The sequence below is a fragment of the Cydia pomonella genome, chromosome 15 (genome assembly GCF_033807575.1).
Source record: "Cydia pomonella isolate Wapato2018A chromosome 15, ilCydPomo1, whole genome shotgun sequence".
Taxonomy (NCBI): Eukaryota; Metazoa; Arthropoda; class Insecta; order Lepidoptera; family Tortricidae; genus Cydia; species Cydia pomonella.
In genome coordinates, this window is record NC_084717.1 from 14,917,998 (window position 1) to 14,940,504 (window position 22,507).

At 38.5% G+C, this 22,507-nt stretch overlaps 2 protein-coding genes across 2 annotated transcripts in view; both read left to right on the top strand.

Moving 5' to 3' along the window:
* LOC133525964 (spectrin beta chain) overlaps positions 1 to 9,950 on the top strand; it is a 75,163-nt gene extending 65,213 nt beyond the window's left edge. Inside the window, exons 35-41 of the mRNA XM_061862410.1 lie at positions 1,860 to 1,922; positions 3,658 to 3,795; positions 4,816 to 4,959; positions 6,124 to 6,217; positions 6,900 to 7,079; positions 7,526 to 7,754; positions 8,448 to 9,950. Of these exons, the coding sequence (XP_061718394.1) occupies positions 1,860 to 1,922; positions 3,658 to 3,795; positions 4,816 to 4,959; positions 6,124 to 6,217; positions 6,900 to 7,079; positions 7,526 to 7,733 (827 nt within the window). The 3' untranslated portion in view covers positions 7,734 to 7,754; positions 8,448 to 9,950. The remainder of the gene's footprint in view (positions 1 to 1,859; positions 1,923 to 3,657; positions 3,796 to 4,815; positions 4,960 to 6,123; positions 6,218 to 6,899; positions 7,080 to 7,525; positions 7,755 to 8,447) is intronic.
* A 480-nt stretch (positions 9,951 to 10,430) lies between these two features.
* Positions 10,431 to 22,456, top strand: LOC133525875 (transmembrane protease serine 9-like). Its single transcript, XM_061862286.1, has 12 exons — positions 10,431 to 10,807; positions 11,923 to 12,054; positions 12,274 to 12,427; positions 12,719 to 12,817; positions 13,472 to 13,608; positions 15,536 to 15,709; positions 15,877 to 15,938; positions 18,581 to 18,806; positions 19,952 to 20,225; positions 20,659 to 20,757; positions 21,300 to 21,496; positions 22,070 to 22,456. The coding sequence occupies exons 1-12, from the start codon at positions 10,664 to 10,666 to the stop codon at positions 22,172 to 22,174; spliced, it is 1,803 nt and encodes a 600-aa protein (XP_061718270.1). The 5' UTR covers positions 10,431 to 10,663; the 3' UTR covers positions 22,175 to 22,456.
* Positions 22,457 to 22,507: the final 51 nt, after the last annotated feature.

The window sequence follows — 22,507 nt, forward strand, 5'->3', positions numbered from 1 at the left end:
ATACTCGCCATTAGCTATTTAATACGGACGCATCTTGTGAAAACTTGGGATATGGGAGATGAATATTTTATTTTAGAAGTGAAATTCGAGTTTCTTTTTATGGTCGTGTTCTTAACTATCCGGAACAGAATATACAATGATGAAAATTTGCGTTTATGCAAATGCAATGATATCTAGTGGCATTGTCTCAGACAGTTAACAAGTAATCCAGTCAGGAAAAATCGATAAGTTATTATAGAGTCTAAACGCCTCATATCAGATAGGTCATTTGAAGCTGTGCTGTGTTAGTATAGCTCTCTAGCTTTTACTGCGAACAATGACACTAATCTTTAACTAAAATGTTTCGATAGGAAAACTCGAATCATGTCTACTTAAACAATTGTCATCTCATAAACATAATAGACGTGATACAAGTTTAACCGAAACCTACATTTAAGCACTAAACAGATTTTATAAGAAAATGATTTATTTAAGTCGAACAATGAATCTTTAAAAAGTTAACATCACTTCAAACCACAGATTGCAATGTAAGCACGCATGTGTAATGTCTATTAGCACTTAAACGAAGAATAATACGAGAAACTTCCACAACAGCCAAAATACCTATAGTAGATGTACGCCCAGCCGCAAAATTACATGGCCACTTTAATAAATTCATTCACAATGTGTCCATGTAATTTTGCTCATAGCTGTAATATGATAAAGAATATATCGTGGCACGGTATTGACAGCCGACAATGCCATGTTTTGTGGTCTAACATTAGAGCCTGACATTTCAATACCGCAAAATTGTATATGGCACTCAAGCAATGCCATCTTATTCGGCCATGACATTTGCACGATTATTCTTCTACTGTGTACATTTACTACAGTTATTTTGTCTATTTTTCCACTAACTTTCACCGATAACAGGTGAATGCAGCTTGCATATTGCAGTAACACTAAACTCAGTTTATACTTCAAACAATGCGAATATTGACTTTAAACGATAAGAGATTAAGCACATTTTGCACTACGATAGGCCATGAGAGGCTTACGGCATCGCTTGCCGCTTTTCGTGTAAATTTATTGATTTGGGTGCTCGGGCGGCGAACGAATTTCTTACAAATAAAATGTTCATTTAATTTGGCGTTTACATATAAGTTCTGTGGTGTCCACGGATATCAGAATACAAATAACCTGATTCTATTGTCTACATAAACTGTGGAGAAAGCCTGATCGATTACAGTCGGGCCATTTACAAAAATCTCATTCTCCTGGCCGTACCTATTCGCAGGAGATGTCGCTTTATTAGCATCTCAATTTTAGAGACTGTGTAACCCGCGCCAAGTTCCATCTACAACCAGAACTGGTTTGCGGAATCTTCTTGGAATTTGCGTATAGTTATAACCAGGGGAATGAGATTCATGTAGAATGACCCAGTCACGGATGGATCATTTCAATTTGCTATTTCGCTAGCTGTCAGCTGAAAAAATATAATTACTTTTTGTGTAATAAACACACCTCAAAAAATCAATACAGAGAATACATTGGTTTTAAATATGACTAAACAACAGGTGGTCGTGTCGCTAAAAGGCGATCTCATCTAGACAAACGCCGTATATTTCAAACTGACAAGAAAAAATTTACGCCCGTTTCCGTTTTTACCGTTTGTCATGTTGTGCTGTTTTAAAAGTGACCAAGATAAACGACAACACGGTTTCATGACTATGGCATAACTCGCGTATTCTGATATCTCTCTAATCAAACGCCTTTTAAAGAACTACGATTCTTATATTCGAAACCGTTCGCCGCGCTCGCCCCTCGTGAGTTGCGGGCCGATACTTACCGATGTGTTGTCCACACATGCACACGCGTAGTCGTAAGGAGAACGTCCACTAAAGCGGCTGAGAAGGCCCAAGAGCGACCGCACTCCCAGCCAGGTAAACCGAGCGCTTATAAACCTACCAATGTAAAGATACCCTGTATACGCATGAGCTTCGGTAGTTAAGGGTGTCTACGATTTTAAACGGTTAACACCGCGCTCGAGCTCAATATTTGGGACACGTTTTTGTAATATAACTTATATAACCGTAGCTTTATAGGCTTTATGTGTTACCTAAAGACGTTTAGGATTGTTTAGGTTTTTTTTCGTAGTTGGGGCTAAATAGCACTTTTCTCTATTAATGCACGACTTTTAACGCTCATCACCATCTGTTTAGTTCAAGGTGATGGTATCACAATTTATGTTCACATCATTTGTCGACAATACACTGTAATCATAATCACGTAGTCGCCATCGGATATATCGTAGCGAATTAGGCGCTCATAAATATCTGAACACGACTCTTGTCAACAAGGCTTTGGAGTGGGTGTTGGGATATTTTTGATCTGCCTGCATAGATATTTCTGACTGCGGTGGTGCAATCGGTATTTACAAATTTCAATAATTGAATCTATAAGTATTTAAAATACAATAAATATACTATCAGTTCATGTACCTATTACATATATGTCATCGATGTCGTAAATACCGATTATTCTCAAATTTCTTAGCCATCTTCATTTTACATGTAAACTTTATTTTATGTAAACTAGCCATGTTTCCTTATTATATTATCTACTGTGTCACGTCTAATCACGGTGAAGGTTTGATACTCTATCCTTGTCACTTCTAGCTATTTATTAATAAAGTGTGTCGTGCCGTCTCTATCTGATGCTGTCAATAAGGTAGGTGTGTGTCACATATCGCTATCTTTTGCTTCTATATGCACTAAAAATATAAGTATTGAGTGTATTTTTGCCTCTTGTTTTTAAATGCTTTGCTTTTTATATCGAATGCTTTGTCCTATAGCTTTATTCTACGTGCTTTAGCTTTTATTTTATATCTTTAGGGAAAATCATCTTAACTGATCTTCAGTTACACGATACCTTTACAAATATATAACAAATGGGTATAGCATAATAATAGGTGAAATGGCAATTCGTAATTTTATTATTAGGTAGGTAGATGGTTAATTTTTACCTTGTAGTTCCTATACTGTGATCCTATTCTTAAGTAGTCATAGCGATATCGTACCTATAATTATACATGCACAGTGCATGCTATTGCATGGTATTACCGTTGTGTTAATGTGTGTTGAATGTGTAAACGTATATGTATATAAAAGCACATAATCAATTAACTCGGACGTTTGATGAGAAGTGATTTTGGCTAACTGGTTAAAGGTTTAACTATCTTGGATTCTTGCTTCTACAAAAAAAAACTTGAGAATCCTCCCAGAATTACTATACTGTGGCAATATTATTTTAGTAAGATATTTATCAAAAATACTTAATTGAATGATTGTAATACGCATACACATTCGTTTGACAAATACTGTAGAACCACAAGATATAAGTTACATCAACTAAAATATACCTAGCTAAAAAACTTTTAGCAGATTTTACATAAAATATCACCGAAGTAACCATTTGCGAACCTTATTGGAACGAAATAAGGTTTACTAATTGTCATTTGTGCGTCGTAATTTTTTCCATACTATTTTTTGGCATAGGTATATGCAAGAAGCAAATAAGAACATTGATTGTTGTTATTAAACTAAAGAACTTTTAGTCGATGTAAGTTATAGTGGTCATGATGCATGGTAGCGTAGTGTAGCATTAACCCGCACGTAGTGTCGCATGCAGAGCGCGCCGCCACGCCGCCAGCGTCGAGCGCGGCCTCCGCGCCGGCCGCGGCGCCGGCGCCGGCGCCCGGGCCCTCCGCACAGACCCCACAGAAACAGACCCCCGCTAAACCCGCACGCTCCTCCAGTGAGTATCATACACGTAGAGGGTGGAGGGAGTCGTGCTTCCAATTTTATCACTACATGTTCTAGTTCAAGAAGATATCTAAATTATCTTTAATGGCGGCTCACTTGCTTAGCATTTATTATTAAACTGACGATCAATATCAGATGTGTTTCGTCACAAAACCTTGCGTTAGACTGTATTAATTTACCTTTTCGTTTTTCTTACCTAAATCGCTACAAGAAAAATGCAGATATTGCAATCACTTTCATGTTAATCGTCTACTTTAAATCAATAATTGTAATTAATAGAAGCAACATATCCTCGTAAGGCCCAAGGTCCTACCTATAGGACTTATTCAGTTCGATGAAATTTAAATCATATTCAATTAGGACAGATAAAGTTGCATTTTTGTTTCGTGCAATTTTCAAACAAAATAAAATCTACTGTATTCCGTGTACTATAGGTTCAAATTCCAGTGGCAAATTTTGGATTTTTCATTTCTATGGCTGGGCCTTAAGAGGATATTGTGTAAGTAATAAAACGTATGAATTTTATTAGTAGATTTATATCTCAAGGATACAATACAATGCACAAAATTATGTGATATTATCATTATTTTTAATGAAATTATAAACAATATTAATAATATAATTGTTACTACATAAACAGTCCTTGAATATTCTGTAAGTACACATAAATTTGAACCACGACTTTCTTTACGACCTATTAGTACCCTGTAGTTAACGGAATGGTAAAGTACCTCCATGTTGTCATTTGTCTGTTCGTCGCATGACCCTAACAAATGTTCTGTATAACCTAAAAGTTTTCTGATACAAAACTGAGCATGACATTGCTTTTGTTTTTGCTGCAAAGCGTTCGTTTTGTGTTGCTTTGAATTATTTTGTTTTTTGTTTTTTTCTCCACCAATTCCGACCCTGCTTCCTCATATCCATTTGTCAATAAAACATTGACACAACGCCTTTACGTCAAACTTCATTCATATATCCCCCGCCCCGCCCTTTCCTATCCCCGACCAATCAGCGGCGGGATCGAGCTCGAGCCCGGCCACGCCCTCGAGCTCCGGTAAGGTGAAGTCGCGCTCGCGCAGCAAGTCGCCGTTCCGGAGCTTCCGTTGGAAGACCGCCAAGAAACTGCTCGCTGGGACCCACCATAGTGACGACGAAGGTACGAGCGGTAGTGGACAGAGGTGGACCCACAATTCCTGTAATTACACTGGATAACAGAACTATAGTAACATAAACAGTTGAGAAATATACTACCTTTGATAGTTGCACCAGATGGCGCTGTACGACTTCCATATTTAGCGAGTGAACTCTAGTATCAAACAACGTCAGATATTTTAGATTTAGCGGTTATCTTTTTTACTCTCATAAGTCAACTCTCATTAAAAAATTACTTATTTTGAAGTTGGTATCAGTTCCACGACTTATGCCTATCTTACTATTCTATATTAAATGTTATAATTTCAATTATAAGGGGAATAAATCGACTCTCGAATCGAATCTTAAGTACAGTCAAATGGGGTAGCCATTAGGGACAACATTAAACAAGCGAAATTTACCACTGTCCACTACCAACTTATTATTGGGCGTAGTGCATAATCTTTACTGTTAAGACAGATTATGCACTGTGCCAAATATATGTTCACGTCGAAGAAACTGGCACTTTATTTTGTCGAGATGGCTGTTGAACGCTATACCGGCATTTCAGTTGACAATAATATTAATAACTCTTGAGTCTTGACTAGAGTGGTGAGGTTAGTTGCATTACTCTACGTTATAAAAAAAAATGTTAGTAGATTTATTAATTTATATTGCCACGTTCTTCGGTGTGAACTCAGTGATGATGTCCGCAACGTTTGCTTTGAGTGTGCTGTTGTGTCGTGCGCATGGTTCGTGAATCAGTATGGTTATAGTAATAAAGCTGTTTTACTTGCGTGGCTTTTATTCCGGACGAGAGGTAGTATCAAACCTGAGACTAGTGATTACGTTAATAGATTAGTTGGTAGATATCAGGAAATAGTTATCAAGTTCTGCGTAACGATCATTTATTTATGTGACAAAACATTATATAAGAACCTATGTAAGTTGTTAGATTTAGGGCGTTTTATCATCAATTAAATGATCGTTGCTTTAAAAATATTTTAATGTTAGATACGTAAAAGAAGACTATCGTTTTAGCGTTTTAGCACGGTTCGTCCCTTTTAGCTCGATTATTGCATTAATAGGCACAACGTGTCTTTATTTACATAATTTTGTTACTGCCAGCAGTAAGCTGGAGAATGTACGTCATATTTGGACATGTAGTAACTTGTGTGCTGTTATACAGAGGGCACTAGTCCTGCGGGAGAGGATGAAGGCGTAGAGGGTATTCTCGTCCGCAAACACGAATGGGAATCCGCCGCCAAGCGCGCTTCTAACAGGTGAGGAAACTATTCTTTTTTTTTTACTTTACTAGAAAGTACTTATACTGATTCTCGTACACTCCCGAGTAAAATATTATTTAAAATATTCTTTGGATTATTCGAAAAGAAAAGTTGACAACATAATGCCTAGTTTATCACAAGTAACCTAACCAGTAGGTTTGAGATGGATATCATTGCACCTAGGACAGGAATACATGAAGTAATCGATTTAATGTTACGTAAACATTTTTTCTTAGATGGTGTTGCAGAAGTAGAAAATGAAAAGGATATTAGTCGGTTCTTATATGAAGAATTTTAAATTTGATCTCTGAACAGTTTGAACAAAGAATGCATTTCTATTAGTTTGTATGTTTTTGTAATATAGTTCTATCCTGTAAAGTACAAACTTGTATATTATATGGGATGTTTACACAACATAATTATGTCGTAGATAGATTTATATAAACGAAAACGACTTCATATACAAGCAGACATTTTTAAAATTATCATTTTTTAGTTGTGTATTTATTTAGCCGATGAGCTTTGGGAACACTGTGTCCGGCGTTCTTTTATATTTATAAAACGGTTTTGAATGCTTAGAGACTGTATTTGGTGCTATATTTAGGGTAGCATAGAGGTATATAACTATCAGTTGCCTATCAAGTCTAAAACTTATCTACATGAACGTTTATTCATTCAGATCATGGGACAAAGTGTACGTGGTGGCCAAGGAGGGCCGTATGTCATTCTACAAAGACCAAAAGGCGTACAAATCCGCGCCTGATCAATGCTGGCGCGGAGAAGCACCGCTTGACCTTAACGGAGCAGTTGTAGAGGTCGCAGCCAACTACACTAAGAAGAAGCATGTCTTCCGGCTCAGGTAATATATCTTTAATATTTTTGGTGGCCCATGAGGGGGGACTAATGTAACGCCTTATGAAAAAATCGTGCCTCGAGTTAAGCAGCCGCTTAATGTTTCTAAGGAGCTGTACAAAGCTATACATCTGCTGTTAAAATTTTTGGAGGCCTTCAAAGGATCTCACTTGCAAACGTGGCTGTATTGTCTAGGTGCCAAGAGGTCTATAAAATGCATTCCTTTTCATTATACATTGAATAATTATTAGTACTTGCTTTAGCCACTCACATACTTTTGGTAACTGTAGTTGCCAGCTGTTACCCTTATTTTATTATAATAATAGAAGTCACTGAAAAATATCAAGCACGTGAGTGTTTATTTTTTATTCGTGGGCGGCCAGAGGATATATACCTAAACAGTGTAATGTTGATAGTGGTGAGTAATGTAACGGTGTATTGTGCATTCCGCAGACTGGGCATGGGCGCGGAGTTCCTGCTGCAGGCGCACGACGAGGCGGAGATGTCGTGGTGGCTGGAGGCGCTGCGCGCGCGCACGGCGGCGCCGGCGTCGCGCTCGCACACGCTGCCCGCGCCCGCCAAGGACGAGCCCAAGCGCCGCTCCTTCTTCACGCTCAAGAAGAAGTCAGTGTCCGCCCTTTCATTCGTATTCTCGCCGTAGCTTGCTCCGCATGATGCGCATGTTTGTACCTATTTATTGGGGTAGGAGTGTGTCGGGATACTTACTAACTTTTGTGTTGTAACTCATAAATGTCAATTTATTGTCGGGATTCAGTAAACAGAAACACATTTTCTTAAGCGCCACTCCTTCACGCAAGTAAGTCTCAGTCCTTTCGTATATTCACCGTATATTGATGCCCCGCATGACGCGCATGTTTATACAAACATAATAGAGCGGCACCTTTTTGTTGAGTTTTGGGGTAGGGGTGTTTCGTTTACGCGAGTTTTTTCGAGATGGGTCTGTTTATATTAATTATTCACTTTGAACTAACCAGGTTTTAGATATTTTTGGGTTTTAAATCATTATTTTACGTTGTTGTTGGGAATTTGAAGTTGTGAGTAATTTATGAGAATATAACTTATAAAACTATTTAATTTCGCGTATTGTTTAACTAAAGGAAGTTATTTAAACGTGCTTGTTGGGTTTTTCCATTTTCGTAGCTTTAACATTTTTGAGGGCATATCTTTTAGTATTTCATTTTTAGATCGTTTTGTTTCTTACCAACTTAACGTTTTACTAACATGCATGATTATTATGTAACCAAATAATTGTATCGTGGGTGCAAAATACAACACTATAATTATTGTTGTACTCATTTTACTATTCCGTTTACGAACTGTAGAACAAAAGTGTAATGTGTCATTTATTTTGCAGCTAAACACCGATGGAGCGGGAACGGCGAGCGTTTCCCGGACCCGAGTACGCCTGAGTTCGCCTGGACGTGCTCGAGTCCACCCGAGCGCACCCGGGTTAACCCGAGCGCGCTTGTATTCGCCCGAGAGCGTCCGAAGCCGCACGTTTCTCACACGACGCTTGCTGCTGTAAGCTTTGCTGATGACGAAATAGTCACCGGCGGCAATGTTATTAAGTTTAATATTTCGTTGCGTACAAAACGTTATTTAAGACTGTTCGGTGATTGAGTGTTTGGATCGTTTGCCTTCGTCTGTATCGTATTTATTGTCGCTCGGTGCCGCGGTTGCCGACCGAGTGAAGATCACTAGATTTATATCCGAAACGACCCTCCTCGACTTGTAATTGTTGTACTTGATGACGACTATAAATTATACATATTTAATTATGAAATTCTAAATGCGACGCTATTTATGGTGAAATAACTTTAGTCTTTAAATTTCAGATTGAGAAATATATGTTATATTGATTATTTATACAATATATGTAAAATGGACATAGTGTATGTAAATTCGGTTGAACTAGAAATGTATGTCGTTCAGTAATCCCCTACTAACTCAAACTGAGATGTTCTATTAGAAATTATAATATTGACCAATCAAATACCATTTGACGGAATTTGAATATCGCATTTGATATGAAGTTAGCTAGAGAATCGGATCGTAATCGCATTTACACTATTCCCCCAGTGACCGAGCCCGTACGGGGTCGATAGCACCCCGTACGGCAGCCCTAACGTAAGCTACGTAATTTTACTAGTATAAAATTTCCAATATAAAGTGTCTTCTACCGCGGTACTGCGTCGCTGCCGTTCAATAAACGTTATGCCACATTTTTCGATACCTAAATATTATATCAGAAATTTCTTATTAGATTCTTCGTAATTAAGAGGCATTAAGTAGCTAGCTAGGAGTTAGGCTCGGCTCGGCAGCGCGCAGACCCGCCTCGATCGGACCTGTAAGTATGCTTGATCGCTAAGTGCTTCTACGGACTATCGTGTCTTTATATAAATTTAATTTTAATTAATTTTACTGCCAGTCTCACAAATCGTTAATCGTATCTGAATCACCTTCCCTAGATGTTACGATCACACATTTTTAGTTCAGTTTTGTCATTATAATGTATAGAGGTGTGGATGAGGTGCGCGAGCTACTGAGTGTACTCGCCGCGCGCGACGCCGGGGTGGAGGGCTTCACCGCCGCCTGACTCGCGCGGCCTTCACCGTCTCCCCCGGAGACTAGGACTGTCTCCCCCGGAGACTAGGACTGTCTCCCCCGGAGACTAGGACCGTCTCCCCTGGAGACTAGGGCCGGCTCGGACAAGGAGCCCGCGACCCCGGCGGCGCCGCCGGCTGTTACTGCCACAATATTACACACTATTGCATGAGTACCCATGTTTACGTCATTATTTTATTTTAAATATTTTACTTTTTTGATGAAAATATAATAAATAATGTTTTCAAATAAACTGTTTTTGTTTTATTATTGTCATTCCCATGAAACGGTTCTTAAAGAGACGGCGAGAAGCGATTATATTCTTTGCAGACCAGTGTAAAAGTTCTAACTTAACCAGTAGACTGATCAACCAAAGTTAATTAACATAATTATAATCAAAGCCTACGTGTCTTGCCCGATTAAATTAATGATCGCTACTAGCTTTCTCGCCGCCGATCGGATACTTATATAAAAAAAAGCAGAAAAGCATTTTTGCAACGTTATCCTAAGAATGAAAAATTTTACCATAAATAAATCGTAGATCGATCGTTTAAAAAGGTCTACTAAATCTACTTTCAATATATCGCACCACCAAACTATGACGTGAGAACCAGGACATAGTTAAATATTTGAAGAAGTCTTATCGGCTATATCTTACATTTCTCTGATGATTCCTATCACTGATAAAAACAGATAATGCCAATGGGATCAACTGTGCTCGAACCATCAGTTTTATTTGGATATCCCGCAAAGATTGAATATACACATACTTTACCTGTGCTTTAATACTGTTGTAAAAAATGCAACATATTTTGTGAAGTTTGACCCTTTATCAGAACCTCGACTTTGTGTTAAAAGAAAATATATTTACCAATAATAAATGGTCACCCGTTTCTGTCAGGCCATAAATACGTTTTGAAAAAGAAATAATTTTCAGCAGTAAACGAATATAAAACAGTAGCTGTAATGTTGAAACAACTAGTGTTGTTAACTTTGCCTATTACGCTGTACGCCTGGCAGCTGTGCAATGATGAGTCGTGCAAAATCGCGAGCCAACAAGCGAGGATCATTGGAGGAGACATCACGGAGCAGAATTCTAGACCTTTTCAGGTAAGATGGTTGCTTTGTTAAATCTTATTAGTAAACATAAATAATAACAGTAGTTTGAATCAATAGTTCGGTTACTTTTTTTGGAACCAAGTACCTAGGTACTCCATTGAGTACTGAAAAATATGTAAGTGAAACTACTTACACAGTTGATACCAAATGTGTTGGGCTTGTTTGAGGATAAGCTTGTTCCAATTAATGAAATTGGAGAGATGGAAAAATTTCATACTAGTTAAATATTCAAATTTAATTGTATGAATGAGATTAGGTACTTAAGTAGGTATGTATGTAGGTATTTAGCGTAAGATCAAGAGTCAAATGACATGAGTACAACCAAAGAGAATTTGAAATAGAAGTGGATTGTCAAAGTAAATTTACTGCCATCTTTAACAACAAATTAAGCACATATCAGTGAAAGGATAAGAATGAAAGTCAAATGGCGTTCTTAAAGTTTTAATCATGTGTCGAACGAAGGCAGTAAATTTACTGCGGCAAAAAATTTATTTTTGACAATCCACCTCTATTTCAAATTCTCTTTAGTACTACAAGCCTCTATTATGAAGATGTGAGGATTCATGTTCAGATATTTGGAAAAACCTTGGCCGTTTCGATATGTCTACGTGATGGCATCATTTTCAAAACATGGTAAGTACCTAAATTCTAGTCTGTATCTAAATAGGTGATTGGTAAACACTAAAGTTTAGTGACTATTCAATTAATCGCAATGCCGACAGCATTAATTGGATTAGAGGTTTCTAATTGTTACATTCACTGCTACAGCCTATACAGACATACCTACTGATACTAGCGCAAATTAAAAACGCTGCACAGAGGCGTTTTTAAATATTTGGCGCCCGGGCCAATTAGATTCACCGCCCCAGCAAGTGATGATAATGTATTTAATTTAAGGAAAAAATACCCTGTTTTGCCCCCTGTTGCCCCGGGCCATGGCCCCCTTGGACCTAGGGTAAATAAGCCCCGGGCGCTGCAATTATAGAAGAAAAACATGTCCTAGGATATTCTAATTGCAAAGAAACCATAGACTGCAGACTTTTGTTTGGCTCCAAGACAATTGGAACCATGTATAAGTAATCCGCGAGTTAATAATCTTATTTTAGGTCGCCCTGTACTCTCGAGTGGGCACGACGGGCGAGGTGGGGTTCTGCGGGGGTTCACTCGTCCACCCGGAGTGGGTGCTGACGGCCGCGCACTGCTGCTACCATAACGGGCAGCAGGTCGACAACGTGCAGGTATTCAAATAATAATTATATGTATATGCCTATTTCTCCCTCTCTATACTAAACTGCACTTGAAACTGGTCTTAAGTCAAAAATATTCCTCGTTTTATTGTCATAAAGTATGCTGTGATTGCCTTTTATTACCTACCACTAATTTATTTTATTTATTTAGGTACAATATACATTTTTGAGTGGCGATTTTTTTCTGTTAGATAATTGGTGGGTTTTCAGGCTATCCTCGGCGCACACTCGCTGTACGACCGGTATGAGAACGGGCGTCGCATCGTGAATGTGGACGAGGTGCGGGTCCACCCAGACTGGGACCCGGACTCTTTTGCCAATGACATCGCTCTCATGAGGCTCGCTAACATCATGCAGCTTACAGGTGCCTATTATTTTTTGCAAGCTGCTCTTACAGGTAGCAATCGTGTCGACACCTTGATAAACGTTGGTCCACCATTATGACAAAACATGAAGTCGAAATCGTCCCGATCGGACGAATTCTTCGTAAGCATGCCGCTTGCGAACGCAACGCAGGAGTTGCACGTGAATTGATCGTACCAAAGTACCAGACCACTGTGCGTCCCTACCTAATGCACTAATTATAACAAGTAGATAGAACTACTTTCTGCCTGGTTTTTCTAATTCTTTCAATGAATACCTCTCGTTATTTCAGAAACCATCGATGTAGTTCGTCTTCCGTACCTGAGTATATCCAACTTCAATTTCGCTGGGATGGGAGCCACAGCATCCGGGTGGGGAATTGCGGCGCCAGGTAAATTATCGTTTTTATAATAAGCCAAATTTTAAATTAGCTTCATTATTTCTGATTATGTCTTCAGTCTCGGAGCCGTATTTGAATTTTCTAAAAAGTTTAGATGTCAACGATTTATTAGCATAAATTTGCCTTGGACGACTTCAGTTCCGATAAAATCGATTTCAGATTACCTAATCTACAGGCCTAACTAAGAATAAAATTAACTGGAAAACAGTCATAGATAAGTTTATCCAGTGACTATTACAAATACTATGAATTGACTGTCTGCATGATGTAATTCCGAAATATGTAGTGTTTTACAACCAATGACTAATGTCCTTATTCGAAAACGCTCTACAAGCCTCAATTACATATTATGTATATGTATTTGTAAGATAGGGATAAAACATAAATTAAGTAATTGAGCTTTTTGTATACGGGAGTCATCGATAACTATACTGCTTTGTTGTGGTAATTTCCCTTTTTCCACGAGAAAATATTTACGTTTCACTTACTTTTGCTATTACGAGTAACAACGCTCCATAATTATTGTCATATTGTATCAGGTGAAGTACTTTAGGAATATTGTAATGTAATAAATACGAGATTGTGGTGTACTTATTAATAAATAAAATAAATTATTAAGGCTGTTAACAAAATCCTAATAAACAGGCGTGGAGTTCGTGTCACCAACGCTTCGAGAAAAGCTGATGACCGTGATGACGAACACGATGTGCAACATACAGTATTTCGACCAACTGCCCGCCAACATAGTGTGTGGCTTCCATGCTACTGCTGGCACATGCAAGGTACGAGTAGGTACATACTCGTAACTTGACAATACTCTTGTAATATTGGCGGGCGAACACGGTGTGCGGCTTCCACGTCACGGCCGGCACATGCAAAGTACGTACAATTACTTACGTCCGGTCCGTCTGTTCCTACCTCAAAAACTCTGGTAAGTGGGTAGGTACACCAGTAAAAGAATTATTAGAGACATTTACGAATTTTTGAATTTAGGGTTCCGTATAAAAAGAAGTACAAAAGGAACCCTGGTGGTGTATGGTGCGACTCTGTTCGTCCCTCCGTCCGTCCGTCTGTCTGTCACATTGCCAAAATATCTCGAGAACTACTTAAAGCTATCGATTTGAAATTTGGAATAGGTAGTTGTGAAAAACGCTAACCCAGATATTTATTTATTTAATATTTATTGCACAAAAGAAAAACAATCTTATAGTACAAAAGGCGGACTTAATGCCACGAGGCATTCTCTACCTGTCAACCTTAAGGCTAAGCAGAGAGATTGTGAGCGGTGCTACAATTACAATAGCAAAACAAATCAAACAAAAATCACACATAATAACATATACATACAAATGTAATACACACACACACACACACACACACACACACACACACACACACACACTACACCACTATATATATATATATAAAGACGAAACATATGAAGCTAATAAATAAATACATTAAGAATCTTTCATTCTGCTAGCTAAGAAAGCACGTAATGATTTTTTGAAAGCGAACTTATTTGGCGCATTTTTGATGTTAAACGGAAGTCCATTCCAAAGACGCGCCACCTGCATGGTGAACGAATTTGACATGAACCCGGTCCGGTGAAGAGGGATGGACAGAGACATATTGCCAGAAGAGCGAAGTTGACGGTCGCGGGTAACACCATAATATTGAAAGAAGGATTTGAGGTATTCAGGAAAATGTGGATCGTTAAGCACAGAAAAAAGAGTGGAAAGCAAGCGAATATTGCGTCGTTGACGAATGGGAAGCCAGCCAAGTTGTGCGCGAAAAGAAGAAACGTGATCATATTTGCGGAGGCAAAAAACGAAGCGAATGCAGTTATTAAGCAGGCGGTCCAATTTATCGAGAAGCTCTTCGTTTAAGTCCGAATAACACACATCATCATAATCAATAATGGGCAGTATAAGGGTGTTAATTAGTTTTGACCGGTAAAAAGTGCTTCATTTTGTTGAGAGAATGAAGTGAGCCCATGACCTTACGGCTGATTTCAGTAACCTGTGCTCTCCAACTCAAGGTACTGTCTAAAAGAACACCCAGGTCTTTAACACTTTGACTAAATATTATTGGGGAGCCGTTAAAGTGCAAGTGCGTCCAAGTCTAGTTTAGTAAGCTGTTTTTAACTACCTATAACAATAGCTTGGCACTTAGACGGATTTACAAAGAGGCCAAACCTCTCGGACCACTGCTGGATATGTAAAAGGTCCAGGTTTAGTTTACCAGTGCAAGATGGAACGTCAGTCACGGTGATACATTGAAAGTGTAATTTTTTATTTTATTTTTATTAATTAGGTACAATGCCCAATATAAAGAGGGGGGCAAAATTTCTATAGTTAGTAGGTCAAGTGGGGTGTCATTTGAAAGAGCTCAAATTGAACATTTTAAAACAATTTTTTTCTTTTTTTCGTACTGGAAAAAATATTTTAGAAGGAAAATGTGAGAAGAAAAATACCATTCTCCCCTTATTTCCGAAGTTTAGTGACGAAAAATTATAATTTTTTTCATTAGGTGCTGAAACCTACTAAAGAGAATAGAGAACATGATGCCGTTAAAACTGCATCTATCTAATTATTTAGCCATTTTTACGCAAATACCACGACGACGTGTGTTGCGGGCATAACAATTGATTGTTGTCTGGTGTTTTATTATCAGATCAGACTCTAAATCGTGAATCTTGATTTCCAGGGAGACAATGGCGGTCCATTGACGATATGGTATAATGCCACAGAAGAAGTTATTCTGGTAAGTAATGTTTCTTATATGTACCTAACTATTTACAAGAACATGGTCAGTACAGTCACGTCTGAAAATATCGATACGAAAAATGTGCCAAAAATATATATACACCACCTTAATATATAGGAAATAGAGTCGTGTAAGTATACATATGTTTGGCACTTTGTTGTATCGAAATTTTCAGACGTGACCGTACGTAGTGAAAGATGAGACGAAGGTCCAAAAGCCTCAACAGCTTGAAAAATGCTTGATTTAGCGTTCTAGCGTAACAGCAGTGTTATTGTTATCAGATCGGCGTGGCATCGTTCGTGGATGCGAGTGGATGCAACGACGAACTACCCTCTGTGTTCACGCGCGTACAGCGCTATCTACAGTGGATCAGCGACAATACCGGCATCGTACTTGAATAACATGCTAGCTAGTCTAAACATGTACCCTTAGCCATCGGTACTAACAAGCCTCATACTGACGATCATAGTTCTGCGGCGATAATTCATCCTGGATACATTATGCAATGTTCGAGCCAAAGGATAAAAAAATATCGATGGAAAAACCGACATTGAGCTCGTGTTCGCCACTAGAGAAACTTTAGCTACCAGATTTGGGACTAATGTGCCCCCATAACCCCCAACGTCGCTATTTCAGTATTTCATCTACATGAACTAATTGTATTCGATTATTTATTGTCATTGGGGTGACTTTCTAAACTTCGCATGATATCTTGATTTTCCACGAACTCGATATCTTTCGGTCTTGTAAGGAAACGACTGCTTTCTTTAGACTTAAATCGACCGGGATATGGACCGTGATTACCTTTTGTATTGTTTTCGAGCTCCCGATATTTCGACGCAGTTATAAAAAAAATACATGCATCTTGTTCACCCGTGCAAAAAACAATACAAAAAGTTAATCTCGGTCCATATCCTGGTCGATTTAAGTCTAGTGAATTACGGCTCCTCCTCCCGCAAAATACTGTGAAACTGAGTCACTCTGAACCATTTTTTATATTAAATATGGCACTTTCTGATCGGGAAAAAATGTATAACAATCTACAAGATATGAGAAGTGATATGGTTATTCTGAAAATCTATTTTAATTTAAATAAGTGAAGAAAAAAATTCTTGCAGTCACCCCTATTTCTTTCAGTTGCAACCTTATTACTACTGCAACTTTTATCGAAAATATATGAAAATTTTTATCTTTCTCACAAAGCACTATAAAATGATTTGTTTTTTTTTTTCTTTTTGCAAATTCATAAAACTGTGCCTCAATTCCATAAAAAATAAGCCTTAATCCCACCTAAGTTCCTAACTTTACCCGCTCTCGTCCGTATAGTCCGTGCGGGGCAAGTCGTGGTGCTAGATGGTCCTGTGCTGCGATGCGCGCGCGAGCAAGCGAAATTCTATTTCGAACGCATACTTCTGCCCGCTCGATCTTTTGAAGCGGGTGGAGCGGTGAGGGGTATGAGTTGCGCCCAAACGCGCGAGGCCGTTGGCGTCGGGTGCAGCCTTAAACCGTAAATCATTCAATATATAAGCTATCAGAGAATTATAGATATTTTTGACGCATATTCTGATATGCTATGATGCTTACTGAACAAGGGCTTCGTAAATAAAGATCAGCATAACATCGGCATCGTACTCAACTCACAGAATTACAGTAAGGTCCGGAGTTAAGTGACCCCCCTGAGTAGAAATTTGTTTGCAGGGGGTCAATTAACTTTGCAGCTTACTGGACTTATTATTTGGACCATATTTTATTGCACTTTTTCTTTATCGATTGCGGGCACAATAAAAGATTTAATTACTTCACTCAATATGGATTTTCTTCCTTCCTTTAATCCTCTGACGTTTATTTCACGTGTATTTATTAACGAACGATAATACTATTTATCTGTAATTAGTCGATATAGGTAAGTGGCTGTTTTCATTAACTAACTAGTATAATCAATTTATTATCTCGTAGTCTATGACTCAATGGAGAATACAAACAAATGTAAATATTCAAATTCCACCAATAGTAGGTGGAAAGTGAACCATATTTCGGCACGGCACATGATTTTCTGAGTTATTTGAACTTAACAGATTAAACATTAAACGTACTAATTCCTGGCGTAATAAAAATAATTGTACCTTAGCGTTTTTTCTTAAAAATGAGATTGATAACTTGAAAAATTATAACGCCTGCAAAATTGTAATAGCAAGCAAAATATAAAATGGGTAAAACTTGGAAACCACAAATAAAACGGCTCATATTATAATTGAATATGAAGGTACAAAAATTTGGCTTTTATAGAATTTATCAATAACCACGGGAACAGCGTAATAAAGTCACCCGCCATTCTGACTGCCAGGATGACGGGTGTACTGTTTTTTGATGATGATTTTAAAGGAGGTACTAAATAGTACAAATTAGGTACAAAAATATGGTATGCTTTTCATTTAATTTTATTTAGGTACACCCAAAGAGCATATAATCACTACGTGGTACACCCGCCACGCCATTCTGACTTTCACACAATAACTTGCCAAAAAGTTATGCTAACTGTAAAATTGCAATAAGATGTTTTGAAAAAAGTTTTTTTGGGAAATAATAATTTGAGAAAAATAGTTTTTCGATGTGTTACCTTGAAAAAAGGTTTCTGCCCTTTGATTATTAGTTAAGCTCTCAAAATACACAATGTATGTCCCAAATTTCATTAAAAGATGTCGAATATTAATGGCTGCAGTGACAGTATACGGACAGACCAACGGACGGACGGAGATGGCCATAATGAAACTACAAGGGTTCCGTTTTTGCCATTTTGGCTTCGGACATTTAATCTTTAGCAGGCATAAGTAGATACTATGTTATCAACAATCTGATTGATTCTGGGGATAATCATCCAATAATAGATTAGGTACGTCGATTCATCATGCTAATGCCGATAACAATGTTATATAAATCAAAGCTTGTTTAACGTTTACATATTCTAATTATCGTTTAGTAACTAAGAATGCGGGTACTGTTGGTCGGTTTGGCTCTAGTGGCGGCGGCGGCGGCCTCGGTGCTGCCGACAGCAGAGCCGGTCCTGGGGTACCACGACGCCGTGGGCATCCCTCACGCGGCCAAGATCAAGGAAATAGAAGACCAGCACTTCGCCAACCATGATGAAGACGCGCCATTGGACCCTCGTATCGTGGGAGGAGTTGTTGCTGCAACTGGTGCTCATCCTTACTTGGTGAGTAGGTAATTAATTTGGCTAAATTCCTTTGTGTGTTGGTCTTGACCGCCAAATATGACATTAGTTTTTTTTATATTTAGGGTCTGTTTCACAATGTCCGAGTAAAGTTCTAAATAAGCTACTTGCCACTTATCTGACGAATAAAGTCATCGTTGGCGTTTCACAATCTTCAAATAAGCTTAAGCAATCTTCAAATAAGTTTAAATATGCTTAGATTACCTACTTAATATCTGGTAGATAAAGTGCCAAGTATTGCAGGAAGTTTTATCTGGCAGTTAATTTATTTGTTAATTAGCTATCCGATACTTTACTTGAACATTGCGTAACAGGCCCTTAATAAAGTAATATTTATGTCCTGAGATACGAATCTAAAAGAAGGTAAGTAAGTAAGTAGATATTCTTTATTGCACCACATACAACACAAATTCAAACAATATTTACAAATAGTATAAATAAAGGTTGCTATCTTTTATTTATACTATTTGTAAACAGGCGGTCTTATCGCTGTAAGCGATCTCTTCCAGACACCCCAGAGACAGGTAGTAGGGTATGAAGAACAAAAATCTTACTTAAGTTATTGTTTAACGTAAGGTAAGGTGGTTAATTGATTTCGCTGTAAGTAATATGTCAGTTTTTTTGTGTAAATAAATATAAAGAAATTTAATGAAAATCATATAAATAATTATTCTTAGATAATTACATTTTTAAGTTCTATAGTAAGAGTAGATTAATATTTCATCACAGAGTAAGTAACGAATTTAATACATTAAAGGATAGTTCCACGAGACTGTAACGTCAGTTACAAATTCTTTCGTGTGTTCTTACATTAATTATGCAAATTTTAGTATCCAGATATCTATCTGTAGGGCTACGCCAGACATACAGACACTTAGATTTGCTTAATTAATGTAAAAACACGAAAGAATTGGTAACTGACGTTACAGTCTCGTGGAATTACCCTAAAACACAGAGAACACACATAGGTAGATTGGGTAAATTCTACGACGACGCCGCGCCATCGTGGTAATCACGGACGATGCTCATCTGACAGTTCGGGCCAGGCCATAGTGCTGTGACTAATCGCCACACTGACCGTACGGCTGCACTTGTGCCAAATTTCATTTAGCATGGTATTTTTCTAGGCCGGGCTTGTTATCAGCCTCCTCAATGTAGCCGGCCAATCCGCCTGCGGCTCCTCACTCCTCACCGCCAACCGGCTGGTAACTGCGGCGCACTGCTGGTTCGACGGTAGTAGACAGGCCTGGCAGTTCGAGGTGGTCCTGGGCTCCAATTGGCTGTTCTACGGCGGTACTAGGGTCTCCACGACGCAGGTCGTCATGCATCCATCGTGGACTCCTTCAACGCTGGCCAATGATGTTGCTATGATCTATCTGCCGACCAATGTAGCCTTGTCATGTAAGATAAAATCATACATACTTACCTATATAACCTTTTACTCGGTTTTATTATTATGATGGTTTTCCACCTGTTATAATGATAGATTTACGAGCGTGTAAAAATTGGTTTAAAATAACGTTATTTTTACCGACGGCAGAATGGAGATGGTATGTGTACCTACTTGTAAGTTAAGAAGCTGTTTTAGTTTTTGTGCACATGATTAATGATTTAAATTATGTTCAATACGGTGATACAGTTGCAGTTTTTTGATGAATCTTTCTGATACACCAACGATGGTTCTTAAGTTAGGTTGTAACTTACCTGATGCCTGCATTTACAATTATGTAGCTTTTTTTTATGGATCCGTTCCGCACCCAAATGTTTGTTTAGAGTACAAGCTGGGAAGAGTTAATTTTACTGTCTATTGAAATTGGAACTAATTTTGTTACAGCTATTATCCAGCCCATTGCGTTGCCGTCCACCACCCAACTGTGGGACCAATTTGTGGGTCTGTGGTCAACCGCTGCTGGATACGGCAAGACCAGTGACTGTAAGTGTGCCAGGAGGTGCAATCAATTATATCACTAGAAACTATCTAACTGATCTTACTTACTTACCTACTGATCTAATTGAACTAATCGCAATATTAACGAAATAGACTTTTACGTTGTTCTCAGTTCTCAGTATGGCTTTAAAACAATATGTAGGAATCTGAAAGAAATCAAGTAATCCATTCCTGTAATCAGGAATCAATATTGATTCGCAATTACTAATACCTAGTAATTGTAATATTGAAACAGACGCTTACTGATTACTCACAATTATAGTTAGTAATTGGCACAAAAGTAATCTGCTAGGTAATTAAATTACAATAGTAATTTCAAGCAATCATGTAATCAGCAATAAATGTCCATCACTGGTAGAAAGGCGTACCTTCAATTTCGTCATGGACGTTGTGAAAAATTGGGCCCACGAAAGTCCACATTTCAGCCGCAACGAGCAGTATCATCGTTATTTTTTCTCCTATCTAGTGGCATGGACTTGGTTCCGGAATTGAACAAAACATTTAATTGAAGTTAATTGTTATTGTAGTACAAGCCGGCGTATCGACGGCCAGCGTGGTGAGCCAAGTGTCCCTGCAAGTGATCTCGATGGCGCAGTGCCAAGTCAGTTTCGGTCACTGGATTCTCGACAGCACCCTTTGCACTAACGGTATCGGGGGCGTGGGCATCTGCGGCGGCGACTCCGGCGGCCCGCTGGTCATTAACTCCAACGGCCAGAATATTTTGGTAAGTTACTGTAAACCTTGTTCTTCCTTAGTTACTCGTATTTTGTCGTTATTTGTGTGGAAGTTTTACCTGGAATTATGAAGTTTGCGTGGAAGTTTTACCTGGACATAATAATACGTAATGTTGATGATGTCAACAAGAATGAGAATGCAATACGAGAAAAGAGTTCACAACACGCAATAGCTAGAAGGCAAGCAATGCACTGATGCAACTGTTTCGGATGGGCCAAATGGACTAGAGTCACCGGTAGCGATCTGCACACTCAATTGGATTGAGATGAAGTTACAGATGTTTCTGCGTACAGAAAGAAAGATGATCAAACCCCTGGCGTGAACTTATAAAGGCAGTCTGCCGTTGGGTGTCTTACAACAACAACTTAGCATTTTATTGTATAATGATAGCCCCATATATTCCAGAAATGCCAGTGATACTTACAGAAACCACCGTAGCCGTAACCGTTGGGTCACTGGGCTGAGGTGATGTTATGTTATGATATTAATCTGATCACATGGCGTGTGTGTGTCAACGAAATAAATAAGTAATTTAGGCTAAAATACAATGATAACATTCCAGGTGGGCATCAGCTCGTTTGTGGCAGCGTCCGGTTGCCAGCTCGGCCACCCCTCGGCCTTCGCCAGGGTCACCAGCTTCTACAGCTTCATAGTCAGCAATCTGTAAACCTGACCCGATTTGAACAACATAGGTTTGGTCTCCGGTTGACCCAGTGGTTACATTATAAATGGGGTGACAGCAATATTTGGATAGAACGGCGGAATTCTGCTGTCGACGTCAGCCGGAGATCAATGCCTTAAAGTGATATGGCTAGGACAAAGGTAACTTTTCTAGGACCATCAAATTAGTTTTAATTTAAATGCGCCATAGTTAATGTTGCTGATTTGATTGGATTGACTGGATATACATGTTGAACTAGTGAATATAACGTAATGAAAAATCATACAAGTATTTTTTTTACAGGCTTGTTACATATAAGTGTGGATACAACCTGCTGAA

What these genes read in the sequence shown, in the direction of transcription:
- LOC133525875 (XM_061862286.1), top strand. Translation starts at nt 10,664, where the DNA reads ATGTTGAAACAACTAGTGTTGTTAACTTTGCCTATTACGCTGTACGCC. An exon ending in TAACATCATGCAGCTTACAG is followed by an intron (nt 12,428 to 12,718) that starts GTGCCTATTATT and finishes TCGTTATTTCAG; the next exon opens with AAACCATCGATGTAGTTCGT. An exon ending in GTGGGGAATTGCGGCGCCAG is followed by an intron (nt 12,818 to 13,471) that starts GTAAATTATCGT and finishes CCTAATAAACAG; the next exon opens with GCGTGGAGTTCGTGTCACCA.